The 23,696-nt window shown below is 42.9% G+C and overlaps 1 protein-coding gene and 1 long non-coding RNA gene across 3 annotated transcripts; one reads left to right on the top strand and one right to left on the bottom strand.

Annotated features, from left to right (window-relative positions):
- The first annotated feature begins 18,570 nt into the window (after positions 1–18,570).
- On the top strand, positions 18,571–19,275 carry LOC123054459 (uncharacterized). Its single transcript, XR_006426183.1, has 2 exons — positions 18,571–18,798; positions 18,878–19,275. It is a non-coding gene; the product is annotated as an uncharacterized lncRNA (long non-coding RNA).
- Positions 19,276–19,543: 268 nt separating this feature from the next.
- Positions 19,544–22,953, bottom strand: LOC123054458 (transcription factor EAT1). Of its 2 annotated transcripts, XM_044478236.1 has the most exons (5): positions 22,820–22,917; positions 22,311–22,451; positions 21,216–22,136; positions 19,978–20,400; positions 19,544–19,877 (listed from the first exon to the last, which is right to left on the bottom strand). In XM_044478236.1, the coding sequence occupies exons 3-5, from the start codon at positions 22,098–22,100 to the stop codon at positions 19,782–19,784; spliced, it is 1,404 nt and encodes a 467-aa protein (XP_044334171.1). In that variant the 5' UTR covers positions 22,101–22,136; positions 22,311–22,451; positions 22,820–22,917; the 3' UTR covers positions 19,544–19,781. The 2 variants fall into 2 exon arrangements, with proteins under 2 accessions (XP_044334171.1, XP_044334170.1); XM_044478235.1 differs by lacking the exon at positions 22,311–22,451 and having other exon boundaries at positions 22,820–22,953.
- Positions 22,954–23,696: the final 743 nt, after the last annotated feature.

The raw sequence follows: 23,696 nt of genomic DNA, 5'->3' as shown, positions 1-23,696 counted from the left end.
ATTCCAATTTCAGGGCATTTGGAGAACTTTTATTTTTGGGGTATTTTTATATTGCACGGATAATTCAGAAAACAGACAGAAAAATACTATTTTTACTTTATTTCAACTAAATAACAGAAAGTAAAAGGAGGGTACAGAAGGTTGTTCTTTCTAGTTTCATCCATCTCATGCTCATCAAAAGGAATCGACTAACAAGGTTGATCAGGTCTTGTTAACAAACTCATTCCGAATCGCATGAAACCGGAGAAATTTCGAATAACACTATGTTACCTCAACGGGGATATGCACATCCCCAATAATAAGAATATCATATTTCTTCTTGACAGTAGGAAGAGGAAATTTGAAACCTCCAAAAATAATCGATGGAATTTTTCCAATAGAATTGATACTGTGAACTTGAGCTTGTTTCCTCGGGAATTGTACCGTGTGCTCATTACCATTAACATGAAAAGTGACATTGCCTTTGTTGCAATCAATAACATCCCCTGCAGTATTCAAAAAAGGTCTTCCAAGAATAATAGACATACTATCGTCCTCGGGAATATCAAGAATAACAAAGTCCGTTAAAATAGTAACGTTTGCAACTACAACAGGCACATCCTCACAAATACCGACAGGTATAGCAGTTGATTTATCAGCCATTTGCAAAGATATTTCAGTAGGTGTCAAATTATTCAAATCAAGTCTACGATATAAAGAGAGAGGCATAACACTAACACCGACTCCAAAATCACATAAAGCAGTTTTAACATAGTTTCTTTTAATGGAGCATGGTATAGTTGGTACTCCTGGATCTCCTAGTTTCTTAGGTATTCCACCCTTAAAAGTATAATTAGCAAGCATGATGGAAATTTCAGCTTCCGGTATCTTTCTCTTATTAGTAACAATTTCTTTCATATACTTAGCATAAGAATTCATTTTTAGCATATCAGTTAATCGCATACGCAAAAAGATAGGTCTAATCATTTCAGCAAAGCGCTCAAAATCCTCATCATCCTTTTTCTTGGATGGTTTGGGAGGAAAAGGCATGGGTTTATGAACCCATGGTTCTCTTTCTTTACCGTGCTTCCTAGCAACAAAGTCTCTCTTATCATAACGTTGATTCTTTGATTGTGGGTTATCAAGATCAACAGCAGGTTCAATTTCTACATCATTATCACTGCTAGGTTGAGCATCATCATGAACATTATCATTAACATTATCACTAGGTTCATGTTCATTACCAGATTGTGTTTCAGCATCAGAATAGAAATATCATTTGGATTCTCAGGTGTTTCAGCAATAGGTTCACTAGAAGCATGCAAAGTCCTATCATTTTTCTTTTTCTTCTTTTTAGAGGAACTAGGTGCATCTATATTATTTCTCTGAGAATCTTGCTCAGTTCTCTTAGGATGGCCTTCAGGATACAAAGGTTCCTGAGTCATTTTACTAGTTCTAGTAGCCACTCTAACAGCATAATCATTGTTCTTATTGTTCATTTCATTGAGCAAATCATTTTGAGCTTTAAGTACTTGTTCTACTTGAGTGGTAACCATAGAAGCATGTTTACTAATGAGTTTAAGTTCACCTTTAACTCTAGACATATAATCACCCAAGTGTTCAATCATATAAGCATTTTGTTTTAATTGTCTACCAAAATAAGCATTGAAGTCTTCTTGCTTGACAATAAAGTTATCAAACTCATACAAACATTGGCTAGCAAACTTAGTAGGAGGAATTTCAGCTTTATCACATCTATAGAGAGAATTTACCTTTACTACCTGTGTCGGGTTATCAAGACCATGAGTTTCTTCAATAGGTAATGGATTAAGACCATATACTTCTTCAATAGGCGGTGAATTAAGACCATGTATTTCTTCAATAGGTGGTAAATTCTTAACATCTTCAGCTTTTATACCTTTTTCTTTCATAGATTTCTTTGCCTCTTGCATATCTTCAGGACTGAGAAATAGAACACCTCTTTTCTTCGGAGTTGGTTTAGGAATAGGCTCAGGAGTTGGCTCAGGAAGTGTCCAATTATTTTCATTTGTCAACATATTATTCAATAGAATTTCAGCTTCATCCGGTGTTCTTTCCCTAAAAACAGAACCAGCACAACTATCCACGTAATCTCTAGAAGCATTGGTTAGTCCATTATAAAAAATATCAAGTATTTCATTTTTCTTAAGAGGGTGATCAGGCAAAGCTAAATCTAGATGACTCTAAGTCTCGGTCTAGATACATATTGAAAGTGGGAGCAATTAGCTAGAGTAGCTCCATGCAGAGCATTGTAGACATAGAAATTTGCAAAATACATACGGATCTGAATGTGACAGACCCGTTGACTAAAATTATCTCACAATCAAAACATGATCACACCTTAGTACTCTTTGGGTGTTAATCACATAGCGATGTGAACTAGATTATTGACTCTAGTAAACCCTTTGAGTGTTTGTCACATAGAGATGTGAACTATGGGTGTTAATCACATGGTGATGTGAATTATTGATGTTAAATCACATGGCGATGTGAACTAGATTATTGACTCTAGTGCAAGTGGGAGACTGAAGGAAATATGCCCTAGAGGCAATAATAAAGTATTATATATTTCCTTATATCATGATAAATGTTTATTATTCATGCTAGAATTGTATTAACCGGAAACATAATACATGTGTGAATACATAGACAAACAGAGTGTCACTAGTATGCCTCTACTTGACTAGCTCGTTAATCAAAGATGGTTATGTTTCCTAGCCATAGACATGAGTTGTCATTTGATTAACGGGATCACCTCATTAGGAGAATGACGTGATTGACTTGACCCATTCCCGATCGTTTAGTATGTTGCTATTGCTTTCTTCATGACTTATACATGTTCCTATGACTATGAGATTATGCAACTCCCGTTTACCGGAGGAACACTTTGTGTGCTACCAAACGTCACAACGTAAATGGGTGATTATAAAGGTGCTCTACAGGTGTCTCCAAAGGTACTTGTTGGGTTGGCGTATTTCGAGATTAGGATTTGTCACTCCAATTGTCGGAGAGGTATCTCTGGGCCCACTCGGTAATGCACATCACTATAAGCCTTGCAAGCATTGTGACTAATGAGTTAGTTGCGGGATGATGTATTACGGAACGAGTAAAGAGACTTGCCGGTAACGAGATTGAACTAGGTATCGAGATACCGACGATCGAATCTCGGGCAAGTAACATACCGATGACAAAGGGAACAACGTATGTTGTTATGCGGTCTGACCGATAAAGATCTTCGTAGAATATGTGGGAGCCAATATGGGCATCCAGGTCCCGCTATTGGTTATTGACCGGAGACGTGTCTCGGTCATGTCTACATAGTTCTCGAACCCGTAGGGTCCGCACGCTTAACGTTACGATGACAGTTTTATTGAGTTTTGATGTACCGAAGGAGTTCGGAGTCCCGGATGAGATCGGGGACATGACGAGGAGTCTCGAAATGGCCGAGACGTAAAGATCGATATATTGGACGACTATATTCGGACTTCGGAAAGGTTCCGAGTGATTCGGGTATTTTTCGGAGTACCGGAGAGTTACGGGAATACGTATTGGGCCTTATTGGGCCATACGGGAAAGAAGGAAAAGGGCCTCAAGGGTGGCCGCACCCCTCCCCTTGGTCTGGTCCGAATTGGACTAGGGAAGGGGGGCGCCCCCTTCCTTCCTTCTCTTTTTCCCTTCCTCTTTTCCTATTCCATATGGGAGGTGGAATCCTACTAGGACTAGGGAGTCCTAGTAGGACTCCACACTTGGTGCGCCCCCTCCTAGGGCCGGCCTCCTCCTCCCTTGCTCCTTTATATACGGGGGCAGGGGGGCACCCCAGAGACACAACAATTGATCCTTGAGATCTCTTAGCCGTGTGCGGTGCCCCCCTCCACCATATTACACCTCGATAATACCGTTGCGGAGCTTAGGCGAAGCCCTGCGTCGGTGGAACATCATCATCGTCACCACGCCGTCGTGCTGACGAAACTCTCCCTCAACACTCGGCTGGATCGGAGTTCGAGGGACGTCATCGAGCTGAACGTGTGTAGAACTCGGAGGTGCCGTACGTTCGGTACTTGATCGGTCGGATCGTGAAGACGTACGACTACATCAACCGCGTTGTGATAACGCTTCCGCTGTCGGTCTACGAGGGTACGTGGACAACACTCTCCCCTCTCGTTGCTATGCATCACCATGATCTTGCGTGTGCGTAGGAATTTTTTTGAAATTACTACGTTCCCCAACAGTGGCATCCGAGCCTGGTTTTATGCGTTGATGCTATGCACGAGTAGAACACAAGTGAGTTGTGGGCGATATAAGTCATACTGCTTACCAGCATGTCATACTTTGGTTCAGCGGTATTGTGAGATGAAGCGGCCCGGACCGACATTACGCGTACGCTTACGCGAGACTGGTTTCACCGTTGCGAGCACTCGTTGCTTAAAGGTGACCGGCGGGTGTCTGTCTCTCTCACTTTAGTTGAACCGAGTGTGGCTACGCCCGGTCCTTGCGAAGGTTAAAACAGCACCAACTTGACAAACTATCGTTGTGGTTTTGATGCGTAGGTAAGAACGGTTCTTGCTAAGCCCGTAGCAGCCACGTAAAATATGCAACAACAAAGTAGAGGACGTCTAACTTGTTTTTGCAGGGCATGTTGTGATGTGATATGGTCAAGACATGATGTGATATAATGTGTTGTATGAGATGATCATGTTTTGTAACCGAGTTATCGGCAACTGGCAGGAGCCATATGGTTGTCGCTTTATTGTATGAGATGCAATCGCCATGTAATAGTTTTACTTTATCACTAAGCGGTAGCGATAGTCGTAAAAGCAATAAGTTGGCGAGACGACAACGATGCTACGATGGAGATCAAGGTGTCGCGCCGGTGACGATGGTGATCATGACGGTGCTTCGGAGATGGAGATCACAAGCACGGTGCTTCGGAGATGGAGATCACAAGCACAAGATGATGATGGCCATATCATATCACTTATATTGATTGCATGTGATGTTAATCCTTTATGCATCTTATCTTGCTTTGTTTGACGGTAGCATTATAAGATGATCCTTCACTAAATTATCAAAGTATAAGTGTTCTCCCTGAGTATGCACCGTTGCGAAAGTTCTTCGTGCTGAGACACCACGTGATGATCGGGTGTGATAGGCTCTACGTTCAAATACAACGGGTGCAAAACAGTTGCACACGCGGAATACTCAGGTTAAACTTGACGAGCCTAGCATATAACAGATATGGCCTCGGAACACGGAGACCGAAAGGTCGAGCGTGAATCATATAGTAGATATGATCAACATAGTGATGTTCACCATTGAAACTACTCCATCTCACGTGATGATCGGACATGGTTTAGTTGATATGGATCACGTGATCACTTAGAGGATTAGAGGGATGTCTATCTAAGTGGGAGTTCTTAAGTAATATGATTAATTGAACTTAAATTTATCATGAACTTAGTCCTGATAGTATTTTGCAAATTATGTTGTAGATCAATAGCTCGCGTTGTTGCTTCCCTGTGTTTATTTTTGATATGTTCCTAGAGAAAATTATGTTGAAAGATGTTAGTAGCAAAGATGCGGATTGGATCCGTGATCTGAGGATTATCCTCATTGCTGCACAGAAGAATTATGTCCTTGATGCACCGCTAGGTGACAGACCTATTGCAGGAGCAGATGCAGACGTTATGAACGTTTGGCTAGCTCAATATGATGACTACTTGATAGTTTAGTGCACCATGCTTAACGGCTTAGAATCGGGACTTCAAAGACGTTTTGAACGTCATGGACCATATGAGATGTTCCAGGAGTTGAAGTTAATATTTCAAGCAAATACCCGAGTTGAGAGATATGAAGTCTCCAACAAGTTCTATAGCTAAAAGATGGAGGAGAATCGCTCAACTAGTGAGCATGTGCTCAGATTGTCTGGGTACTACAATCGCTTGAATCAAGTGGGAGTTAATCTTCCAGATAAAATAGTGATTGACAGAATTCTCTAGTCACCATCACCAAGTTAGTAGAACTTCGTGATGAACTATAGTATGCAAGGGATGACGAAAGTAATTCCCGAGCTCTTCGTGATGCTGAAATCGACGAAGGTAGAAATCAAGAAAAACATCAAGTGTTGATGGTTGACGAGACCACTAGTTTCAAGAAAAGGGCAAAGGGAAGAAGGGGAACTTCAAGAAGAACGGCAAGCAAGTTGCTACTCAAGTGAAGAAGCCTAAGTCTGGTCCTAAGCCTGAGACTAAGTGCTTCTACAGCAAAGGGACTGGTCAATGGAAGCGGAACTACCCCAACTATTTGGTGGATAAGAAGGATGGCAAAGTGAACAAAGGTATATTGGATATACATGTTATTGATGTGTACTTTACTAGTGTTTATAGCAACCCCTCGGTATTTGATACTGGTTCAGTTGCTAAGAGTAGTAACTCGAAACGGGAGTTGCAGAATAAACAGAGACTAGTAAAAGGAGAGGTGACGATGTGTGTTGGAAGTAGTTCCAAGATTGATATGATCATCATCGCACACTCCCTATACTTTCGGGATTAGTGTTGAAACTAAATAAGTGTTATTTGGTGTTTGCGTTGAGCATGAATATGATTTGATCATGTTTATTGCAATACGGTTATTCATTTAAGTTAGAGAACAATTGTTGTTCTGTTTACATGAATAAAAACCTTCTATGGTCATACACACCAACGAAAATGGTTTGTTGGATCTCGATCGTAGTGATACACATATTCATAATATGAAGCCAAAAGATGCAAAGTTAATAATGATAGTGCAACTTATTTGTGGCACTGCCGTTTAGGTCATATTGGTGTAAAGCGCATGAAGAAACTCCATACTGATGGGATTTTGGAATCACTTGATTATGAATCACTTGATGCTTGCGAACCGTGCCTCATGGGCAAGATGACTAAAACGCCGTTCTCCGGAACTATGGAGAGAGCAACAGATTTGTTGGAAATCATACATACAGATGTATGTGGTCCGATGAATATTGAGGCTCGTAGCAGGTATCATTATTTTCTGACCTTCACAGATGATTTGAGCAGATATGGGTATATCTACTTAATGAAACAGAAGTCTGAAACATTTGAAAAGTTCATATAATTTCAGAGTGAAGCGAAAATCATCGTAACAAGAAAATAAAGTTTCTACGATTTGATCGTGGAGAAGAGTATTTTAGTTACGAGTTTGGCCTTCAGTTAAAACAATGTGAAATAGTTTCACTACTCACGCCACCTGGAACACCACAGCATAATGGTGTGTCCGAACGTCATAACCGTACTTTATTGGATATAGTGCAATCTATGATGTCTCTTACCAATTTACCACTATCGTTTTGGGGTTATGCATTAGAGACAGCTACATTCACGTTAAATAGGGCACCATCAAAATCCGTTGAGACGACGCCTTATGAACTGTGGTTTGGCAAGAAACCAAAGTTGTCGTTTCTTAAAGTTTGGGGTTGCGATGCTTATGTGAAAAAGTTTCATCCTGATAAGCTCAAACCCAAATCGGAGAAATGTGTCTTCATAGGATACCCAAAGGAGACAGTTGGGTACACCTTCTATCACAGATCCGAAGGCAAGACATTCGTTGCTTAGTATGGATCCTTTCTAGAGAAGGAGTTTCTCTCGAAAGAAGTGAGTGGGAGGAAAGTAGAACTTGATGAGGTAACTGTACCTGCTCCCTTATTGGAAAGTAGTTCATCACAGAAATCTGTTCCTGTGACTCCTACACCAATTAGTGAGGAAGTTAATGATGATGATCATGTAACTTCAGATCAAGTTACTACCAAACCTCGTAGGTAAACCAGAGTAAGATCCGCACCAGAGTGGTACGGTAATCCTGTTCTGGAGGTTATGTTACTAGACCATGACGAACCTACGAACTATGAAGAAGCGATGGTGAGCCCAGATTCCGCAAAATGGCTTGAGGCCATGAAATCTGAGATGAGATCCATGTATGAAGAACAAAGTATGGACTTTGGTTGACTTGCCCAATGATCGGCGAGCCATTGAGATTAAATGGATCTTCAAGAGGAAGACGGACGCTGATAGTAGTGTTACTATCTACAAAGCTAGAATTGTCGCAAAAGGTTTTCGACAAGTTCAAGGTGTTGACTACGATGAGAGTTTCTCACTCGTATCTATGCTTAAGTCTGTCTGAATCATGTTAGCAATTGCCGCATTTTATGAAATCTGGCAAATGGATAAACAAAACTGCATTCCTTAATGGATTTATTAAAGAAGAGTTGTATATGATGCAACCAGAAGATTTTGTCAATCCGAAAGGTGCTAACAAAATATGCAAGCTCCAGCGATCCATCTATGGACTGGTGCAAGCATCTCGGAGTTGGAATATACACTTTGATAAGTTGATCAAAGGATATAGTGTTATACAGACTTGCGGTGAAGCCTGTATTTACAAGAAAGTGAGTGGGAGCACTACAACATTTCTGATAAGTATATGTGAATGACATATTGTTGATCGGAAATAATGTAGAATTATTCTGCAAAGCATAAAGGAGTGTTTGAAAGGAGTTTTTCAAAGAAAGACCTCGGTGAAGCTGCTTACATATTGAGCATCAAGATCTATAGAGATAGATCAAGACGCTTGATAAGTTTTTTCAATGAGTACATACCTTAACAAGATTTTGAAGTAGTTCAAAATAGAACAGTCAAAGAAAGAGTTCTTGCCTGTGTTACAAGGTGTGAAATTGAGTAAGACTCAAAGCCCGACCACGGCAGAAGATAGAAAGAGAATGAAAGTCATTCCCTATGCCTTGGCCATAGGTTCTATAAAGTATGCCATGCTGTGTACCAGATCTATTGTATACCCTACACTGATTTTGGCAAGGGAGTACAATAGTGATCTAGGAGTAGATCACTGGACAGCGGTCAAAATTATCCTTAGTGGAATAAGGATATGTTTCTCGATTATGGAAGTGACAAAAGGTTCGTCGTAAAGGGTTACGTCGATGCAAGTTTTGACACTAAATCTAGATGACTCTAAGTCTCGGTCTAGATACATATTGAAAGTGGGAGCAATTAGCTAGAGTAGCTCCGTGCAGAGCATTGTAGACATAGAAATTTGCAAAATACTTACGGATCTGAATGTGACAGACCCGTTGACTAAAATTATCTCACAATCAAAACATGATCACACCTTAGTACTCTTTGGGTGTTAATCACATAGCGATGTGAACTAGATTATTGACTCTAGTAAACCCTTTGAGTGTTGGTCACATAGAGATGTGAACTATGGGTGTTAATCACATGGTGATGTGAATTATTGATGTTAAATCACATGGCGATGTGAACTAGATTATTGACTCTAGTGCAAGTGGGAGACTGAAGGAAATATGCCCTAGAGGCAATAATAAAGTATTATATATTTCCTTATATCATGATAAATGTTTATTATTCATGCTAGAATTGTATTAACCGGAAACATAATACATGTGTGAATACATAGACAAACAAGAGTGTCACTAGTATGCCTCTACTTGACTAGCTCGTTAATCAAAGATGGTTATGTTTCCTAGCCATAGACATGAGTTGTCATTTGATTAACGGGATCACCTCATTAGGAGAATGACGTGATTGACTTGACCCATTCCGTTAGCTTAGCACCGATCGTTTAGTATGTTGCTATTGCTTTCTTCATGACTTATACATGTTCCTATGACTATGAGATTATGCAACTCCCGTTTACCGGAGGAACACTTTGTGTGCTACCAAACGTCACAACGTAAATGGGTGATTATAAAGGTGCTCTACAGGTGTCTCCAAAGGTACTTGTTGGGTTGGCGTATTTCGAGATTAGGATTTGTCACTCCAATTGTCGGAGAGGTATCTCTGGGCCCACTCGGTAATGCACATCACTATAAGCCTTGCAAGCATTGTGACTAATGAGTTAGTTGCGGGATGATGTATTACGGAACGAGTAAAGAGACTTGCCGGTAACGAGATTGAACTAGGTATCGAGATACCGACGATCGAATCTCGGGCAAGTAACATACCGATGACAAAGGGAACAACGTATGTTGTTATGCGGTCTGACCGATAAAGATCTTCGTAGAATATGTGGGAGCCAATATGGGCATCCAGGTCCCGCTATTGGTTATTGACCGGAGACGTGTCTCGGTCATGTCTACATAGTTCTCGAACCCGTAGGGTCCGCACGCTTAACGTTACGATGACAGTTTTATTGAGTTTTGATGTACCGAAGGAGTTCGGAGTCCCGGATGAGATCGGGGACATGACGAGGAGTCTCGAAATGGCCGAGACGTAAAGATCGATATATTGGACGACTATATTCGGACTTCGGAAAGGTTCCGAGTGATTCGGGTATTTTTCGGAGTACCGGAGAGTTACGGGAATACGTATTGGGCCTTATTGGGCCATACGGGAAAGAAGGAAAAGGGCCTCAAGGGTGGCCGCACCCCTCCCCTTGGTCTGGTCCGAATTGGACTAGGGAAGGGGGGCGCCCCCTTCCTTCCTTCTCTTTTTCCCTTCCTCTTTTCCTATTCCATATGGGAGGTGGAATCCTACTAGGACTAGGGAGTCCTAGTAGGACTCCACACTTGGTGCGCCCCCTCCTAGGGCCGGCCTCCTCCTCCCTTGCTCCTTTATATACGGGGGCAGGGGGGCACCCCAGAGACACAACAATTGATCCTTGAGATCTCTTAGCCGTGTGCGGTGCCCCCCTCCACCATATTACACCTCGATAATACCGTTGCGGAGCTTAGGCGAAGCCCTGCGTCGGTGGAACATCATCATCGTCACCACGCCGTCGTGCTGACGAAACTCTCCCTCAACACTCGGCTAGATCGGAGTTCGAGGGACGTCATCGAGCTGAACGTGTGTAGAACTCGGAGGTGCCGTACGTTCGGTACTTGATCGGCCGGATCGTGAAGACGTACGACTACATCAACCGCGTTGTGATAACGCTTCCGCTGTCGGTCTACAAGGGTACGTGGACAACACTCTCCCCTCTCGTTGCTATGCATCACCATGATCTTGCGTGTGCGTAGGAATTTTTTTTGAAATTACTACGTTCCACAACACCCATGGCAGCGGGGTCCTAACGGAAACTAAGGGATATTAAGGCCTCCTTTTAATAGAGTACCGGACCAAAGCATTAACACATAGTGAATACATGAACTCCTCAAACTATGGTCATCACCGGGAGTGGTCCCGATTATTGTCACTTCGGGGTTGCCGGATCATAACACATAGTAGGTGACTATAGACTTGTAAGATAGGATCAAGAACTCACATATATTCATGAAAACATAATAGGTTCAGATCTGAAATCATGGCACTCGGGCCCTAGTGACAAGCATTAAGCATGGCAAAGTCATAGCAACATTAATCTCAGAACATAGTGGATACTAGGGATCAAACCCTAACAAAACTAACTCGATTACATGATAAATCTCATCCAACCCATCACCGTCCAGCAAGCCTACGATGGAATTACTCACGCACGACGGTGAGCATCATGAAATTGGTGATGGAGGATGATTGATGATGATGACGGCGACGGATTCCCCTCTCCGGAGCCCCGAACGGACTCCAGATCAGCCCTCCCGAGAGGTTTTAGGGCTTGGCGGCAGCTCCATATCGTAAAACGTGATGAATCCTTCTCTCTGATTATTTTCTCCCCGAACACGAATATATGGAGTTGGAGTTGAGGTCGGTGGAGCAATATGGGGCCCACGAGGCAGGGGCGCCCAGGGGGGGGCAGGCGCGCCCCCACCCTCGTGGACAGGTGGAGGCCCCCCTGACGTGGATTCTTCTTCTAGTATTTTTAATATTTTCCAAAAATAAGTTCCGTGGAGTTTCAGGTCATTCCGAGAACTTTTGTTTCTGCACATAAATAACACCATGGCAATTCTGCTGAAAACAGCGTCAGTCCGGGTTAGTTCCATTCAAATCATGCAAGTTAGAGTCCAAAACAAGGGCAAAAGTGTTTGGAAAAGTAGATACGACGGAGACGTATCAGATACCGCATATATGTTACTATCCACTATGAAGGTAGTAATATAGATTAGTAATATATGCATGAAATAGTCTAAGTTACTTCCCACTTGAGGCTCATCCCGCCCGAGGATCCTCCTGGACCTCCATCATTGAGTGAGAGTGTGATATGAAATATTTTATTGAATAGTTAAAAAATTGAGTAGATCATTTGAAGTCATTGTGCGTGTTTGATTGGATATGGCAAGTTTTGCAAAAAAAAGCCTCATTCAAACATTGCCATCGGTGGAACCAAGCTATTGTTAGGAATCGGTGTGGCAAGTGTAATTCTTCAATATGTCATTGCCATTAACTTCTTCAACAAGTAGTTGGGAAACTCGGTTTTTGAGGATTGCCCTATGTTCTTCAGTTCAACCGGTTCCCACGCACCGAGTATGAATTCCAACAGTTGGTGAAGAACTAGGTTCTTTCGTGTCCTGCAAGTTAAAGAACTTCCCACACAACTAGTTTTTTGTGGCAGCTGTGAATAGTGTCCTACAAGTTGAAGAGCTTTTGACACAACTACTAGTTCCCTATTGCTGGGACCTGATAGTAGAGATATGCAAATCTAGTAATTCCACTAGCAAATGTATATAAAAAATTCCAAGCCCCTCCATACACCGTGAACGTTAAAACCATACAAGCAACATGCACGTCGTGTGGGTGAGAACAACAAGTAACACAACACAACTCAACCATATAAGTGGAATACACACACAACACAATAATTTTTTTTGAAATGAGTAAAGTTTAATAAATTAATACAGATAAGGGTATCACAACTAAGTTGCAGCTCACACGATTGAAATGAAAATACACCTTAGACATGTAAGTTTGAAAAATGCCTTAAGAAGGTCAATGAAAAGCAGATGGCGACCATAACCCTTCCTAGACCATTGCATTGAATAGTCACAGCTGACGTCGCCCTTCACCACTAGAGATCAATTGTTCCAAATGCTACCGTTTGATTTGCAGCATCTAGATAAAAAGAAAAATAAAGCAAGGTGAATACCCAACTGTACTCGCAAGACTTACATCAAAACTAATTATATATGCGCTATTATGAAGGCAAGGGGTATATGTTGTTTGGCTGCAACAAGCTCTAGCATACTACAAAATACTGCTACTAAAGCTATGTCTACCAAGAGGTAAGAGAGGGCACATGATTCCATCTGACTAAGCATCACATCAATACACCACCATGAATCCTCCCCCGACTCACCTGCGAAGAGGCAATCAAACGCACTCACACTTATCTTGGCAATTTTATAGTAACAAATAAAGTTTTCCATAATCAAGCAAGAATCTTCAAGTCGTCCATAAACGCGGACACGGCTACCCGAATAGACGTAACTCTGCATGGGTGCACAAGTTACCCATGCACGCACGGTCGTCTCTTAATGCCCATGAGTAGCACACTTCACGGTGTATGCTAGTAGTGGGAGATAGACACGATACTCCCATTACTCTACACACAAGTCCAGGGAGTTACCCACCTGAGTTTAACAACATCAATCATCAATACTCTTAGCAGCATCAATAATATCTTCCTCTACCATTGTTTTGCCATAGAGTGGTCGATCATTGTTTTTCTCGTCGTTGATAAGGAGGGTGACAACATGAGCACTTATTTTAAAAAATTGTTAGGAAGAGTAAACCACTCATCTAAGTTTGTGTACGGTTTGTTGGAAAGTTCCTTCTTTCTACTTAGGTTTTTTTTTGGAACGATTGTGTTTTACGTGTAACTGACGTGGGATATGGTAAGTTTTGACAAATAAAGTTCCAAACCTTGCTGCAACCAAGCAATGTTTTTGATTTGAAATTTGGGCTGACCATGTGTTTGGGAATACATTACATGTGAGTCATCCAAAATCTAACAATTAGACTAGAATCATAAGATATCACACCATATTATTGAACCAACCATTTTGCTTTGCCCGATTCCACTTAAATGAACCAGATCCAGACTTTCTAATGGAAACTAAAACCAAAATTGCTAATTTCTGGTTGCCTAAATTTTTCATAAATCCCAGTCACCTAAATCTATACCTTGGTTAGCCTAAATTTATCATTCTCAAACCATGCAACTTTAGTGTGACTTCAATGCAAGCTTTAATACATTATTATACACAAGATAAAAAAATTGAATAGCTGGATGTTGATCCAAGCACTTGAGCATGGCCAATGTTGGTCAAAACTTGGTGCTAGCTGCTAAGGAAAAAAAGCATGAATCGGTTATAGTAGCGGAATCATTTCATAATGGGGCCAAGCTGGCTCAAATTGTGAGAATAAGGTGGATGATAAGGAAATATTCTCTCCATTCCATAATGCAGTGTATATAGTTTTTTCTCAAATGTAAAACTTAACAAATCTCGACTAAATTTATATAGAAAAATATCTACATATAAATACAAAAATACATACCATTAGATGCATCATGGGACATGTTTTCATATTATATATATTTGGTTCGTAGATGCAAGAAATCATCTCTAGAACTTTATAAAGTTTGATTTTTCAGAAATCTATTATGACATAATGAAATTGACGGAGTATGATATTCTGATGCGTGGACCCAAGCGTATGTCTAAGAAAAAGTTAACATTAGTTGAAATGTAGTTTTTCGTATAACCAAATCCTAGTAATTTTCTTAGAACCAAATATTGCTGCGATACATGCAACTTAAGGACATCTCTAATGCGGATCCTCAAATTGCACGCAAAAATCCGGACCGAGCTATCCGTACGTACTTTACTATCCAAGGCGCCCCATCTGTCCACATCAGTCCGCGCGTCCGTTTTCACGTAAACCAGAAACAAACAGGGGCTTTGCGCACGTTTGGACTGCCGCCACGTACACATCGACCTCCAGTCCCACCCAAAATCATCTCTCGCGCCCTCGCCCTCTCCCGCGTGAACTCACCGCTGCTCTTCCACGCCGGATACATGACAGCCCAAAAGTGTCGCATTGACACCGATCTAGAGTGGACGCGACCGGTCACTGGAGCCGACATTAAACATTAAAGTGGCGCACCGGCCGAGAGCACTGCCCACGCCTGCTTCTTGGTCCCTTGATACGTCTCCAACGTATCTATAATTTTTGATTGTTCCATACTATTATATTATCCATCTAGGATGTTTTATATGCATTTATATGCTATTTTATATGATTTTTGGGACTAACCTATTAACCTAGAGCCCAATGCCAGTTTTCTGTTTTTTTTCTTGTTTTTGAGTTTTACAGAAAAGGAATATAAACGGAGTCCAATTGACGTGCCAATTTTTGATGATTTTTTATGGACCAAAAGAAGCCCCCGGAGTGAACGAGTTGGGCCAGAAGAGTCCCGGGCCGTCCACGAGGGTGAGGGGCGCGCCGTCCTATCTCGTGGTCGACTCGGAGACCCCCCTGACGTGAGACCTACGCCAAAAATTCCTATAAATACAGAAACCTCCAGAAAATAACCTAGATCAGGAGTTCCGCCGCCGCAAGCCTCTGTAGCCACCAAAAACCAATCGGGACCCTGTTTCGGCACCCTGCCGGAGGGGGGATCCATCACCGGTGGCCATCTTCATCATCCCGGCGCTCTCCATGACGAGGAGGGAGTAGTTCACCCTCGGGACTGAGGGTATGTACAAGTAGCTATGTGTTTGATATCTCTCTCTCTCTCTCGTGTTCTTGATTTGGCACGATCTTGATGTATCGCGAGCTTTGCTATTATAGTTGGATCTTATGATGTTTCTCCCCCTCTACTCTCTTGTAATGGATTGAGTTTTCCCTTTGAAGTTATCTTATCGGATTGAGTCTTTAAGAATTTGAGAACACTTGATATATGTCTTGCATGTGCTTATCTGTGGTGACAATGGGATATTCACGTGATCTACTTGATGTATGTTTTGGTGATCAACTTGCGGGTTCAGTGACCTTGTGAACTTATGCATAGGGGTTGGCACACGTTTTCGTCTTGACTCTCCGGTAGAAACTTTGGGGCACTCTTTGAAGTTCTATGTGTTGGTTGAATAGATGAATCTGAGATTGTGTGTTGCATATCATATAATCATACCCGTGGATACTTGAGGTGACATTGGAGTATCTAGGTTACATTAGGGTTTTGGTTGATTTGTGTCTTAAGGTGTTATTCTAGTACGAACTCTATGATAGATCGAACGGAAAGAATAGCTTCGTGTTATTTTACTACGGACTCTTGAATAGATCGATCAGAAAGGATAACTTTGAGGTGTTTTTGTACCCTACAATAATCTCTTCGTTTGTTCTCCACTATTAGTGACTTTGGAGTGACTCTTTGTTGCATGTTGAGGGATAGTTATATGATCCAATTATGTTATTATTGTTGAGAGAACTTGCACTAGTGAAAGTATGAACCCTAGGCCTTGTTTCAACGCATTGCAATACCGTTTGTGCTCACTTTTATCATTAGTTACCTTGCTGTTTTTATAATTTCAGATTACAAAAACCTATATCTACCATCCATATTGCACTTGTATCACCATCTCTTCGCCGAACTAGTGCAACTATACAATTTACCATTATATTGGGTGTGTTGGGGACACAAGAGATTCTTTGTTATTTGGTTGCAGGGTTGTTTGAGAGAGACCATCTTCAACCTACGCCTCCCATGGATTGATAAACTTAGGTCATCCACTTGAGAGAAATTTGCTACTGTCTACAAATCTCTGCACTTGGAGGCCCAACAACGTTTACAAGAAGAAGGTTGTGTAGTAGATATCATCCCCACGCTTGTTCAATGCCGGAGAGAAGTGACTGGACGGAACAGGACGGCTATCTACCGCATTCATACCGCCTGCCCCATCCACCCGCCTTCCGGCATTAAACAGGTGCGACAGGCGAGAAACCAACTCTGGCGTCCGCATGGACACACCACGCCACGTATCTTGGTCGGTGCCCGCTATTTATACGTGTACACACCCTGCTCAATCCACACCATGCCTGGTCCAGTTCCTCCTCCGTGCACCACATCCGCCATGACCACGAGGTCTGGAGCGAGGTGGTCGCCTTTGCTATCAACTAGCAAGACCGCCGTGCCCGACGAATAGAGGCCATCTTGCCGACAAGCTCGTCGGAGGAAAACGACTACGAGCCGACGCCCCCTCCCACGTCGGTCCATGCTGACTTCACCATGGAGCAAGGCACATGCGCACTTCGTAGCTGTCATGGCGGAGGAGCAGCTGACGCCGCAGCCGTTGCCGGTGTTCTAGCAAGCGTAGGAGGAGCATCGATATAACCTCGCCCTTCTCGTGCATCATTGGCTGGAGGAGGGCCAAATCTATGGTGAGTTCACGAGTGAGGAGGCTGTGGCGGCCATGATTGCGGAGAACCCGAACTTCGTCGTCGAACAGCGGACGCTCTATGAGGCTGCGATCAACACTCGCGCCGTCCACAACACGGTCGTGTCGCAGTTGTACGCGAAAAAGCGGCGCTGGCGATTGCGGACGAAAACATCGGCAGTTGCGCATGTTTGCGCTACTACGCCCACAAGGCTGGTCCATCCACGTCCGTCGTGGACCTCACCTCCACCGGCGACGTGCAGGGCACGGACTCTGATGAGGAAGAGTAGGGAATGGAAAATGGCGGCGCCTCGTGTCCCATGTGGGCCAGTCCGTGTCTCATGTCTTACTCTTCCTCATTGGCAACCTGCAACTTCACTTCCTAGGGCTCATGACCCGTCGGACATGGACACGGAGGGGAACAACAAGGACTTGGAGCATGGACGCTGGCGAAGATATAGACTAGGTTAACTTTCGAACGTTTTGTTTAATGAAATATCTAAAAAAATGTAATGAATGTGACCCGATTTAAATGAAAACATTCGGATGTTCGGTTTGTTCAAATTCTGTTTAAAATGTATGCGGACGTTTGAGCCTTTGAGGTATATATGGTTCGATGTCCGGCTCCCATATCATGGTCCACGCACAAGTCCGGACGCTTTTGGATATCGTGGCCGTTTTAGGAGCCCTGCTGCGACGACCATGAAGCCGACACGTCCGCGGGCGCCACCAGCAGCGAGGAAGAGTAGTGCACGGTAGGTTATCGCTGCTCTGGTCCCAGAAAGGCCACCGCTTCTCCCCTCCCGTCGAAGCCAAGCTTGGTGGGCTCAACATCGTCGGCTGATTAGTCGCTTGGCGACGATGTGGAGGTGGACATCTTCACTTCCCGGGCCTCCAGAGGCGGAGGTTACGGAGGCGGAGCTGGAGAGCACTGAGGCAGAACTAGAGACGGTGAAACTTGAGTTCTCTTGGTTCATGTGCGGACACGGGGAACGGGCGTCGCCGACCATTTAGACCTAGCCGGATGAGCTACGCTTAGTTGATGTAAATGTAATGAAATCCGGTCGTGTTTAATCGAATTTCGTCCGATTAGTTTGAGTCGTTGCCAAAATGTATGCGGCTAGCGTTGGATGACGGCCTCCTGCATCCGTGATGGCGGACTGATCCTCTATCCGCAGACAGGTGCGGGACAAAATTTACGGATTGCCATTGGAGATGCTCTAGCAGGTTTATTTTCTTTTGCCACCTGGTAAGTGCTCGTGCACTCCTCCTCTTCCCCTTCCTCGGCGACCTGAACCACAGGCGTGCCCTCCCGTAGCTCGAGAGCCTCTAGTGCCCTAGCACTGTATGCAGGCGAGCAGCCGTTCCACGAGCAGCATCGACGGTGCGGGAGCTGCCGAAGCAAGCAGCGGACGCACGCCCGGGTCCTGCAGATCTCACCGGTAAAATGTTGTTGTTTGCAAGAATATGATTGCAGTTTGGAAATGTTCAGTCCCCTGATCTGATTCTGGTCTGGCGCAGAGTGCCACGGACGGCATCACATCTCGTGCCGTTCCTGCGTGACTGCAATTCGCTTGTGGGCCGTGACCGGGGCTTTGCCGTTGCGGGGACGGGGTGGTGCCCGCGAGGTGTTCGGGGCATTGCACGAGTCGAGCAGAGCAGATCTGCCGCATTGGCACGGACGGAGGGGCATTGGCGCGAGGTAAGGATGCTGATCTATTGCCATCTCTGCTTCCCCGCAGCGTTGGATTTGTCATACATTCGCATTGTTGGGTGTGTGTTGCTCGTGTCCCAACTCTGTGATGGCATGGGACTAAGAATGTAAGACCGTACCGTCATGCCTTTTTCTCATCTTGTAGCTAAGACAATTGTTTTGACAACTATTGGAGTATTGGGTGGCATATTCCACTACGCACGGATTATCACGCGCAATGCGACTCGATTTACCTAGCGATTCGGCCCAGCCTGTGAAAGTTCTGCACTGATTTTGGATCTCTGCGAAGTTTTCATATGCATGTAATATCCTATGAGATGTGATACCGATACCAGTGAATGCAACACACTAAGCCACTTTCTGTAAAAGAGTACATAGTGGGCCATGCAGACATGTGTAAATCATCATCTTGGTACTATATTTTGAAGTCAACTCCAAACGAAATGAGACGAAAAGATGATGGAAGCAAATACTGAGGCAAAGAGTCAAATCATTTCTAGTAAAGCTAGATAAGTGATATCCGTAAACAGTTAAGACATGCCAGATTTTCTTTGTTTTCCGAGCTAGCTAATGGTAAAGACAAAGTTCTCTCCAAGCCTGGTCTGATAACTTTCCTCACGGACAGAACTGACAGAAAATAAAATTACGACTCTCCCCAGGGAGAGTAGTAGACTAGGGACTTCTTCAAATAGTTACTATGGTTGCTAATGCCTAGTTGAATATGTCAAGTGCCTGGTGTTGTGCATCCACTGCCTGAAGGATCCTCTTTGCCACTGCACAAGCATAAACTGAGGAACCTTCAGTCACCTGCATTATTGTGGATGATGGAACATTACTGTCAATGACAATCGGCAATATGTGGAAAGGAGTTCCTGATGCTACTTAAAATAAATAATACTATCAATACCTTAGTGTTAAACATGAATATGTAGTGATCACCAATAATCCCTCCAACCACATGGATGATCTCAAGATGGAATTCGTCAAGAACCTTTGCAACATGAAGCAGGGAGGAGTTGGCCTTCTTCTTTTCTGTGAGCTTGATGTTTATTTCATTTTCCACTATGCGAACATCAACATGGCACTCCCTGGACCTCCTCTGAACCCATGAGCTTCTTATGGCCCCATCAAGCTGATTGTCTTGCTCATCCCTCATTGGCCTCATCGATGAGCTTTCACCATCAGCAGCCGCCTCTTCATCCAACTTTCTTGTCCTTCTCCTATTAGTCCCATGCCACTTCTGTTCCACTAGGATCTTCAGTTCCTTCACTGTTCGATTCAGCTCATCTATGTATTCAATGGCATCACCTACTACTGAAGCCCTGTCATTCTAGAGAACAGTTCTGTAACACATTAGTGCAATATCAAACATAGATGAGCAGTACCCCAAAAGGTGCAACCAAGATTTTTGTGGTTCTGTCACATTGTTTACGTTTTCGTTGAGTAAATCAGGAAGTGTTGTCTAATCGGTTAAGGTTAGATCACCAGAGAGGTCAATACTTTGCTGGAGAGTAGTGCAGAAGACAATAATACTGTCTTATGAAAAAATTAATATACATATGAAATATTGGTTGTTTTCATTTTCTTTCATAATTAACTAGAAGGTACTAACAGACTCGATCAAGATAAATGGGGTAATAGTATGTCACTATAGAGCAGCACAATGAGCAACTATTTCATAGCAATTGTGTTCCATTGGATATCAGTATCAGCCTGAATATAATGTAGCAACAGAGCTTGAAGGACTATTCGACAGAAAGTTCATCAGAAGCATATTATCTAACACATGTTTCTTTGAATCTACATCAGACAGATGACAGTTTTGCGAATGGGTTTTTGTTGATGTTTTATAAAGCATGGGTTTATTGGACTGCATAGTACTTTGGTGTTGCCACTTCTGAGTGTCTTAACATACTGAGAAGTGAGAATAAATGGATGAAGTTATTCAGAAATTCAATTATCTTCACAAAACAATGAAAACTGTAAAGTGGCCTGAAATTTGAATTGTTAGCTTCTATTAATTAAGTATTACGTACATCTAGCATCATTGAAGATACCCTAGTGGTTAGCTTCTATAGTTGACTATTCTGGACATCCAACAATCATTAAATCATCTAAATTTGCAAAATGATGAAGAAGACAAACCTTGGTAGGATTGGGGAAGAGCATTCTTAAAGTCTTATACTTCACATTTAGCTGTTCCCTCCTCTCTCTCTCAGTCGCAAAGTTAGCTTTTCCTTTTCCCTTTCCGAACTCACCCTTCCCTCTTCTGCCCTCCAGTACAGTTTCAAATTGCCTGTCATCCATATCCTGAAAAAGATCTCCTCCGACACTTCCAACCCCAAGCATGACATCTCTTTCATCCTCACTGGGGAACAGTCCATAATTTTGCGGCAGTGAATGGCAGATATCCTTTAGTGCGTGAGACGGGGCAGCATGGTACCCTAACTGCAATGCCGGATCACTAGTGTACATTAATCCGCTGTCAGGAATTGCTGCCACTCCTGTAAACTCACCATTAAGATCCAAATAGTTGGTACCACCACTTAGTGCTGTATCACCAAAGACTGATGCTGTTGCAGGGAACACTGGAGCCACAGTGCAGTGGAGAAGGTTTAAGAGATCAGGTGCTGGTGTGTAACCACTGTTTGGATAAAGCGCAGCATCATACTGTTGAATCTGTTGTTGCACCAATATGTTTTGTGGATCTTCGCTAAGCTGATGGTTGATTATTTGGTCTTGAATGGTGCAGATAGAAGTATCCCAGGTCGCAGTTTCCACTGGTGGCATATCCTGCTCCAAACCAATTCCTAGTTGATGCTGGAGGTGGTTGATTGCTCTTGCAGCTTCAGAAGAAAGATTGGTCGAATCAGAAAGGATATCTGCAGAAAACGACTGCACCTTGAATCTCTGTAGCTCAATATTTGTGTTGTCGTTGCATTTAGGAGCCAGAGAAGAATCATGGGTCAAAGATCCTGTCATGAGATTGTGATCATGGGAACCTTCAAAATAGTCACCTCCAACAATCATTTTGACGAAACAGTGCCTGGCACCTTCAATCCAAATCTAGAACCAACACAATATGAAAACAGGATGAGCACAGAAAGAAATACATTGAAGAACAGGATTTTGACACAGAATCAAATGCAAGAGGAAATCGAATAACAAATACAGTAGCATCTTAGATATGGACTGATCTTGAGCTGAAATATAAATGGTAATTACTTGCAGTGCACTTACTAAGGGGAAAAAATGACTCAACAGGAATGCAGCAGCAGCAGATAGAATTCGATCGGATGTGGAAATTGCAGTTGGCCTGGCTGTTTTGGTTGTTGCAAAAGAGGTAGAGCCGTGGAGTTTTAAGCTATGCAATGTGGCTGTCTGTTCTTCCGTGTAGAGAAGTCCCATATAGGATGATTAATAAGACATGAAGCAACTTTGCTTGTTCCAGACCTAACAAACCCCTTACCATCTTTTTCTGTTCCCTAATCCTATTCATATTTGATGTTTGATACAATGTGCTTCAACTACCACATGCTCAGTAGCCAATCAGCAAAATGTTTAGTAGCACGGAATAATTTGTAATGGTAATCAACTCAGTAAGTGCAAGATGATCAGTAAAATGAAGCACATGAAATCCATGGTGGCTGAATCTTTTGATGTTTAATCTCACCAACTAAGACTTAAAGAAGCAAAATCAGGAATTACATCTAGCGAACATTAGCAATAAACACTAGAGGTGAACATACCTATCTTTTTGGTACAGCTGATGATTGAATGAGCGAGGCTTTGTTCATGAAGCTGCAACTCGAAGACCCATGAAGCCTAGTTCCTGTGCTATGCCAAGAATATTATAGCGGTAAGTCATGAAACCATAATTTGGTTGTCACACAAAAATGATGGGACAGAAAATAACAGAATGCGCCCATACTAAAGGTCAATGCAAAGGACTATCATATGGTTATTATTGTTTCTGTTATTATTAGGAGACAGACACGAGAAAGACGGAAAGCTCACACCCTTTGAATTTGGCATCTTTGATGTTATTCACCCATAGGAAGTTGAGAAATGTAGGTCATGCCTTCTGCCCCCTTACCATATTTTATGAATGCACTGGTGTAGTTATTCTCTCAGAAAGTAGAGCTACAACTACCTACAAGATTGCAAGTATCCAAAGAATACATGATCTTGTATTATGGAATATTCATATCAGCCTTATTCTTTTGAGGATCTGTGTTTCTGTATATATTGGTGTGATGTTCTTGGTTTGCTAAAATATGATAAGTTTAGACTTTTTACCTTAGAGCAACTCCAACGGGCCGACCCAAACGGACGGCGCTTTTGTCCGTTTGGGTCGGCCCGGCGGACACAAACGTCCGGCGCTGTGTTTGGGTCGGCGCGAGCGTCCAACGCTGGCCCGACCCATTTCGTCGGTGTGCCAAAAAAAAGTCTTGCAAGCATTTTAAAAATAAATACATGCATTTAATTAAACATAAAAGCCAGCCACGAAGGCCGGTGAAAGTCCACATTACATCAATTAAACACTAAAAACTAGACGACGTGCTGCCCTAGGCGTCCTCGTTGGCGGCGGCGTCTGCGTCAGGCCGGTGAGGTCGATCAGCGTCG

This window comes from Triticum aestivum, chromosome 2D (assembly GCF_018294505.1).
Source record: "Triticum aestivum cultivar Chinese Spring chromosome 2D, IWGSC CS RefSeq v2.1, whole genome shotgun sequence".
Taxonomy (NCBI): domain Eukaryota; kingdom Viridiplantae; phylum Streptophyta; class Magnoliopsida; order Poales; family Poaceae; genus Triticum; species Triticum aestivum.
This window is presented reverse-complemented; position numbering and strand designations above follow the sequence as displayed.